Below are 8,861 nucleotides of genomic sequence, written 5' to 3'. Positions count from 1 at the left end.
TTTTTTGAGGAAACTCCACACTGTTCTCCACAGTGGTTGCACCAGTCTGCATTCCCATCAGCAGTGCAAGAGGGTTAATTTTCTCCACAACCTCGCCAACACTTGTCGTTTATTGATTTGTTGATGTTGGCCATTCTGACAGGTGTGAGATGGTACCGCATTGTTGTTTTGATTTGCATATCTCTTTGCCATTTTTTTAATTAAAAAATTTAATGTTATTGTAAAACTGTCAGGAAGCCAATTCATGCAACTCTCAGGATCTTAGGTTTATTGTCTAAAGTACCAGCTCTCGCCTTGTTGAAAAGGAGAACAGAAATTTTCTAGAGATACCAGGACTGTGTCCTCACCACAATCAGTGCTAAAGACAGAAGAGACCCACTCCAGACAGGTTACTCTGTCTTAGATTTGGAGAAGACTTAACTCAGAATTGAGATAGGATGCTAGGAGGTTTAGAGATCTGGATGAAAGAAGAGTTCATGGAGAAGCTATAGGAACAAGAACTGAATTCATATGACTTTTAACCTGGTCTGTTGGAAACAGTGAGTCTGAAAAATTTTTCCTTTCTATTCAGAACATTATTTCCCTGGGGAATCATGTGCTTAGAGGTGGGAGTAACAAGAGGGAAATGTGCCCGAGGAGCAGGTACAAGGACTTATAAATAACTCCTCCTCTCTAGTCTCTCAGCGTGTGTGAACTTTGGTTCGGAGGAGGATGGTTATGATTATTTGCCATTGTTCTTTGTTTGAAGTCCTAATTCTGGCTGGAGACTGATGCTGCATACCTTCCTGCTGTCTTGCCTGTGAATGGAACCTTACTCTCTACCATCAACCATTTGGGGAGGAATTTAGATGTTTCCACAATGATCTTTCTCTCAGAGATCTTATCCTGGTGAGTCCAATAACACAGTTGACCTTGCATGAGAGGGTGAGAGAGAGTGGAAACCAAGAACTTTTAGCTATTTTCATCGGAGAGACAATTCAGCTTACCATATTTTCCGGCGTATAAGACGACCCCTTAATTTTTATAGTTAAAACATAGGTTTAGGCCTATATTCTCTGTATAAGACTACCCCCACTTCCGAGGCAACACCAGTTTTTTTTTTAATAGACCGCCTCTCTGACTCTGGCCAATCTGAGCAGGCTTTTTACTAGAACACAGTTGTTCTAGTAAAACACAGCAGGCTTTTTACTAGAAAAAAAAGCCTGCTGTGTTCTAGTTTACTAGAACACAGCAGGCTTTTTAGTAGAGCACTTCTTCCTCGGAAGTGGGGGGTAGTCTTATACAGCGAATATAGGCCTAAACCTATGTTTTAACTGTAAAATTAAGGGGGTCGTCTCTTATACACCAGAAAATACGGTAGTCCAGAGACAAGAGATTGCTATGCCTGTTTGGTCAATTGATCTATGAATTTATTTCAGTGGCTATATAAGTGTTCATAATGTAACTGCTATTCACACTTTTGATGGTCCTTCATACTCTTTATTATTAAATTGCTATCACATCAATGCTAGAATGGTATGTTTAAATTACTAAATTCAAACTGTGGTTCTAATTGGGGGTGATTTTGTCTGCCATGAGGCACTGAACTATGTTCATAGAGATTTTTGACTGTTACACTGGAGAAGGGTAGGGGGAGGCAGGGATGCAAGTAAAGAACCTTCAATTCACCGAACAGACCTCAGCACAGAGAAAAACCTGTCCAGAATGTCAACAGCGCTGAGGCTGAGAAACTCTGAGTTAGATAACATCATCATTTGTAATATGTATAGCTGACTTCAGGTTGTTTCCCAAAATTGTAACACTTTACTTTCTGCCAGTAAAATTAGGGGACCCCCTCTTCCTACCAGTTTAAAAGTCCCAACCTCAATCAACGTGACTCCTCTACTAATTTCCCCCATCTAATGCATGCCAAAGTCATTAGTTATTGTTTTCTCAAACTATTACACAGTTTCAGCAAACTTTATTTCTTGTATCGCCATTTTGATTTACTTATTGTTAATATATGCCCATATGTTACTTTCCTATTTTCTACAGCATTCCAAATGGTTTTTAGTGATGATTATTACTCAATTGACTTTTGTAAGGTATTTTAACCATAATTTTATTTAACATTTTATTTAAATATATCTGTTTTCTTACTAGTAAATTTCTTGCTTTATTTAAGATGGTTTTGCTCACTTGTAAGTTTTATGTGTCCTTTCTAATGTTCATAAAAATGTATTGCTTATCCTCACACTGAGTTCATATCTTCTGATATTGTAAGATGTGGGAGGATGAGGACCAATATCGTATTTTCTCAGATTGATAGCCCTTTATGGTAGCTTTCCTGTAACAATTCAACCTTTTTCAAACAAATTGAAATACAAACTTGACATATGGTAAATGTTCTTATACATTGAGACCTAATTCCAGATTCATTTCAAGAACAATAATTGAGCATCTTCTATGTGCCAGAACACTCTAGGAACATTATATATTATATTATTTTAGTTCTGAGTCTTTATAATTTAATTGGTAACCCATAGTGATATCATTAAATTATTGACTTTTTATGTCATGTTTCAGTTAGTATTTAATTCTCCATTCAATTTTGCGTACTATAGTTATTTTGAAACTACTCATTTTAACCTAGTTCCATTATATCTTTATTTTTTATGTTATCACTTTTCACAGTCTTAGTTGTGTTTCCATATAAGTGCACATCTAATCACATACCTTTGTGAAAAATCCAAATGTGAACAAAGCATGTGTATTTCTTGCTCTTGGGATCATGCAATTTAACAGCAAGGACATAAAACAATGAAATAAATGTGTGTTAAATTAATGTCCTCAGGAAAAATCATATGAAAAAAGCCATTCAATATAAAGAGATAGAATAATGCCATGGTATGGGCAGGATTTATAAAGCATGGTCTGGGGAGGTTTTGCATGTTGGATTAATACCAGTACCAGGACCAGAGTGTACTCCCTTACCACCAGGGTGTCAAAAAATATATGAAAACCCAATGCCCCCAAATAACATAGAAATAATGCCACATAACATCATCCCCTATTGGACCACATGAAAACAAATTGGTCAAATGACTATGGAAAGGCATAGAAAACAAATCTTTTATTGCATGATACTAAAAATATCTAACTTTTGTTACACTTTATGTGTGCGAAGTGTTGGTTTATCCCTTTTCTAATAATAAAGGTGTCCAATAAAGAAAATATGTCTTTCTTTTAGACAAGCTTATTTTTTTTAACTTATTATTTTGCTGGCATCCATGGAATGTATTAAGGGCTTAAATTCTGTCAGAACCAAGAAGATTTTTCTTCCTCAGTTTATCAGGGACCAACTGAGCTTATTAAATCTCTATTCCTCCTCATCCGTTTCATTCCCTCCCTGCCCTAATCTCTCCTCTCCATTCATTGAACAGCTTTATTTATGTTTGATTACACTCAGGGAAGAAAATGGCCATCCCAGTATAGAAAGTCAAATTCATTTGTCTACTGAGGGCTTAAGAATTGGAATATCCAGAAACATTTTTATATTTCACAGGTAAGAGTTCACTGATTTGGTCAACTTGTGTTATATCCACCTGCAGCATAATCAGTATGGCTAGGGCTGAGACAGACATGGAAATAACTATCGAGGACTCCATGGTGGTGTGATGGGGTGGTGGTGGTGATGGTGGTGGTGGTGGTGTGTGTGTAATTTGTAGATGTGAGCAGCTCTCAGACCAGGGGTAGCTGCACTCATACACTTCAAGGTGGCTCTTAAAATGTGGAACCAGAACTCAATTAATGGAAGGTACTAAGGAGGGGATCTGTTTTCATTCAAAGGACACCTTTGCAACCAGAATAATAGGGGGTAAGAGGCCATGTAGACGGGAAGGTCCCTGTGACTGAGGTGTCAGCCGTAGCAGACAGGCCACCTCACTCCTCAGTGTGTCTGACACCAGTTCTCATCACTCTCCCTCGTGCTCATCCACCTTGCAAATGGGCTTCACCTTTTTCTGACTTGAACATTAGAAACAAGCACCTTCCTCAGGGCCTTTGCACTGGCCAGTCCTTCTTCCCTACCCACACTTTCCCTCAGAGCTTCATATACATCTTTTCCTCTTGAGTTAAAATTTTCTTAGGGCAAAAACCTTTCAAAAAAAAAAAAAAGAAAAAAAAAAAAGAAAAAAAAGGCCTATTGAACCAAATGCCAAATGCCAGCCAGTCCTGGGACATGAAGTCCAAACCACCACCAGCAGCAGATGGAGGCTGGAAAGTCATGTCAAGTGTCCTTGAGTTGACAGGCTCTTTACACTTTATGTTTTGCAGAATAAATATTTAAACTGTTTAAAAAGAATTTACATTGGCTACTGATGGGGGTCAAGAGAAGGTAGTGTGGGGGTAGTCCTAGGATAGGTACCAAGGAAGAATACTTACTGCTTTTGATTGGTTACAGGCAACAGTCCTAAAAGCTCATGCACAAGCAGGAAGCAGAGGGCCTCTAGTGGTTGCTAAGAAGTTGATTCAAAGGTCCAACATACATTCAGGCGCACTCTTTCTTAAGTAGGGCCAAAGCTTTGACCTGGTTGGTGACTATTGCCTTTTTCTCTCACTCTCTGGCCGAACTGTTATTTAAGACATCACAGATATTTCTTCTGCTCACTTATTTGAGATTTCTGTTCAGATGCCACCCTATTTGAAGATATACCTACAAACCCATGAAAAATAGAACTTCTTGCTCACTATCTCCTGTATAAGTGCTTTCCTCCCACCAACTAAATTACTTTATTGTGTTGTTTTTTGCTTCTACATTCTTTCTCCCACATTGGATTTTAGCGACGTTTGCTCTTCAGCATCCTATTTTCACAACCTGGACAGAGCCTATAACACGGTCAGAACTCAATTTACATTCTTTTTTTAAAAAAATATATTTTATTGATTTTTCACAGAGAGGAAAGGAAAGGAATAGATAGCTAGAAACATCGATGAGAGAGAATCATCGATCAGCTGCCTCCTGCACATCCCCTACTGGGGATGTGCCCGCAACCAATGTACATGCCCTTGACCGGAATCGAACCCGGGACTTTTCAGTCCGCAGACCGATGCTCTAGCACTGAGCCAAACCGGTTTCGGCTCAATTTACATTCTTAAGAAACAAAGGAAGTCTCAATAAAACTCTGGAATATATAATTCCCACAGAGACATAGGTGACTGAGACAAATATTCCATATCAGGGGTGACACTGCAATAGAGGACAAGATTCATACACAAAACATTAAAATTAATGTCTAGACTACAAAATATGAATTGCAGCATTTCAAATACGTGAGCAATGCAACTTTGTGCAAAATGTATTCATGTTATTTTCATCTTTCTTGGTAGTCACCTCCAACACATGGAACCAGGGAATCTTACAGAAGTGTCAGAATTTCTTCTCCTGGGTTTTTCAGAGGAACCAGCACTGCAGCCCCTCATATTTGGGCTTTTCCTCTCCATGTACCTGATCACTGTGTTGGGAAACCTGCTCATTATCCTGGCCGTCAGCTCAGACTCCCACCTCCACACACCCATGTACTTCTTCCTCTCCAACCTGTCCTTGGTAGACATCTGTTTCACCTCCACCACCGTCCCAAAGATGCTGTGGAACATCCAGACACAGAGCAAAGCCATCACCTATGCAGGCTGTATCACACAGATGTACTTTTTCATACTTTTTTCTGGGTTGGACGTTTTCCTTTTGACTGTGATGGCCTATGACCGGTTTGTGGCCATCTGCCACCCCCTGCACTACATGGTCATTATGAACCCCAGGCTCTGTAAACTGTTGGTTCTGATGTGCTGGATCATGATTATTCTGAATTCCTTCCTACAATGCTTAATGACATTAAGACTGTCCTGCATGGAGTTGGAAATCCCTCACTTTTTCTGTGAATTCAACCAGATGATCCAACTCGCCTGTTCGGACACCTTTCTTAATAACATGGTTATGTATTTTGCAGCTGTCCTGCTTATTGGTGGTCCTTTTTCTGGGATTCTTTACTCATATTCTAAGATAGTGTCCTGCATACATGGCATGTCATCAGTTCAGGGGAAGTACAAAGCATTTTCTACCTGTGCCTCTCATCTCTCAGTTGTCTCTTTATTTTATGGAACAGGCCTAGGAGTGTACCTCAGCTCTGCTGCTACCCAGAGCTCACACTCAGGTGCCATAGCCTCAGTGATGTACACTGTGCTCACTCCCATGCTGAACCCCTTCATCTACAGTCTCAGGAATAAAGACATCAGACAGGCTCTGAAGACATTCTTTCTGAAGGAAACTACAAACAGGCCAGTTGTCCTAAGATTGAAGATGTGCCCATGATGGCAGTGGTCAAAGGTTCAGAGTCACACTCATGGTGATCTTCAGACTATGCAAGTAGAACTTGGTCTTTCCTTTTATTTCCTGGAAATGTCTATTTATTTGACCTCATCTTTTATATTCAATTTATGTAACTCAATTAAGTTTTCTGCTCTCTCAGATATCCAACAGATTTTCTCTTTGTTGTTTTTTCTACTTTTGCAAAGTTATTTCCATCATAGGAAATCACATTTGCCTAATGAGATAACATGGATTTTTTTGAGTATTTTTTTTCAAATGACATATATTGTCATATTTTTTTGTCATAATTTTCTTACCTAAAAGAATCATCCAGAATTTGTACTACTCCTATAGGAAAAATGACACTTAATGACCAAGGCAACTTGTATAATTTTATAAGAGGAAAATCTGTGATCTCTGCTTTTATGTCTGACATTCTTTGGTATATCACTATCTTAATTATTCTCCTGATAATGTAGATTCTGACATATTAATTGGTCATTGGGTTTTATTCTCTTTGTTAGGATACTGTTTTTTTTTTTTCATCTTAGTGTTTACAATCCCTACCTTATCCACTTGCAAAATGATTATGTAATCCATGTCTCCAAGAGGATTCTTAACTAAAAGACAAATTTTAATAAACAGGTTGATTTAATACCACTTTAAAGTGACAGATGAATTTCAATATGATGAAATAAATTTTAAAATCATACATTGTGTTACTATGAAAATATTTATTATTTATGTGGTACATCTATTCATTGGAATATGGAGGAATGATGCCTATTTTTAAGGGGGATTATACATATATTTGATTGAAAATTGGTTGGTGTTTTTCTATATTTCATTGAATTATCTTTATGTTCTGCTTGAAAATTTTCAGTGCTGCCTATAATATGACTATTTTTATTACTATAAAGAATATATAGCCAAAACCGGTTTGTCTCAGCTGTAGAGCGTCAGTCTGCGGACTGAAGGGTCCCAGGTTCGATTCCGGTCAGGGGCATTTACATTGGTTGCGGGCACATCTCCGGTGGGGGGTGTGTAGGAGGCAGCTGGTTGACGTTTCTCTCTCATTGACGTTTCTAGCTCTCTATCTCTCTCCCTTTCTCTCTGTAGAAAATCAATAAAATATATTAAAAGAAAAAAGAATATATAGCTGAAACCGGTTTGGCTTAGTGGTAGAGCGTTGGTCTGCGGACTGAAAGGTTCCAGGTTCGATTCTGGTCAAGGGCATGTACATTGGTTGCGGGCACATTCCCAGTAGGAGGTGTGCAAGAGGCAGCTGGTTGATGTTTCTCTCTCATCAACGTTTCTAGCTCCCTATCTCTCTCCCTTCCTCCTCTCTGTAAAATATCAATTTTATATATATATATATATATATATATATATATATATATATATATATATATTCTCCTCTTCTAAGGTTTCCATAAGCATGAAGGAGAGGATCAATGATCATTATCTGATTAATTCATTATATATCTCTATTCTTCTCAGGATTCTATTCATCTTTAATAATCAAAGAATGGTTCAAGAGAAAACTTGCATTCTTGTTTAATCATGTAATGTAGGGTCAATAGTTTTCCTACACAAACATACGTGTTCTTTCCACCTCTCCTCATTAGAGGGAAATTAATCCCCAATTAGAGTTTTTAATATAGTTGTGTGAAATAAATTAAATAACACAGTAACCATGTGTGCTGATGCCCTCCTCATCCATGATCTCCAGGACTGGGAGAATGGTGAGAAGTGAAACAAAATTTTAAGTTGTGCCAAGGAACTCATGTAGTCAAGATGACTATTATTTATTTATTTATTTATTTATTAAAATTCTTTATTGATCACAGTGTCACATATGTGTCCTTATTCCCCCATTACGCCTTACCCCCCTAATGACTTCACCCCCCTGTTGTCTGTGAAGATGACTATTATTTAAATGAAGTACTCTAAAAAATCAAAATTAATGTAAAACTTTCATAATGATTGAAATAGCAAAATGTTAAATTAAGATGGGGTCTGTCACAGCAATGTGCTGAGACATTGTGGAACAGAGACCCAGGGAACAATCAATCTTTGCTCCTCATTCGTCTCCCTGTAGTCCCTGCTCTGGTGAACACTGAGATGCTCTGCCTGGGGCTTTCTATGGCCCCTGGGGCCTCCGGTCAGAATTGATAAGGAGCTAGCATCCCTGGGAATGGCCCTCCATCACTCCTGGTGGATCAGTACCCCAGCTCCCTCACTCCTCAACGGTGTGTCCTACACTCTCTCAGAGGTCCCTGGAGGGACTGAGCCCTAGGTGCCCACCACAGAAATGTGCTCATTCAAACTCAGTATATACTTCCTACATCTCACTTCCCTTCTCCTTTATGAAGCTTTGTAAGATACACTTCTAATAATGGACATGCACTTGATCCTTATCTGAGGCTCTGCAGTTTGGGGAAGAAAGCCCAAAGCAGATGTCTATCACAATTTCATATCAACCTGGCAAAAACAGTATATATAACTCCTGATTCAC

The 8,861-nt window shown here is 38.5% G+C and overlaps 1 protein-coding gene across 1 annotated transcript in view; it reads left to right on the top strand.

Annotated features, from left to right (window-relative positions):
- Window positions 1-5,380: 5,380 nt before the first annotated feature.
- Window positions 5,381-8,861, top strand: part of LOC311623365 (olfactory receptor-like protein OLF4) — a gene marked incomplete at both ends in the record, with an annotated part of 77,155 nt that continues 73,674 nt past the window's right edge. The window contains one exon of the mRNA XM_084885361.1: window positions 5,381-5,745. Within this exon, the coding sequence (XP_084741487.1) occupies window positions 5,381-5,745 (365 nt within the window). The remainder of the gene's footprint in view (window positions 5,746-8,861) is intronic.

Source organism: Pipistrellus hanaki (genome assembly GCF_964339955.1).
Source record: "Pipistrellus hanaki genome assembly, chromosome: 5".
Taxonomy (NCBI): Eukaryota; Metazoa; Chordata; class Mammalia; order Chiroptera; family Vespertilionidae; genus Pipistrellus; species Pipistrellus hanaki.
Note: the sequence above shows the minus strand (reverse complement) of the source record. Positions and strands in the feature narration are given on the sequence as shown.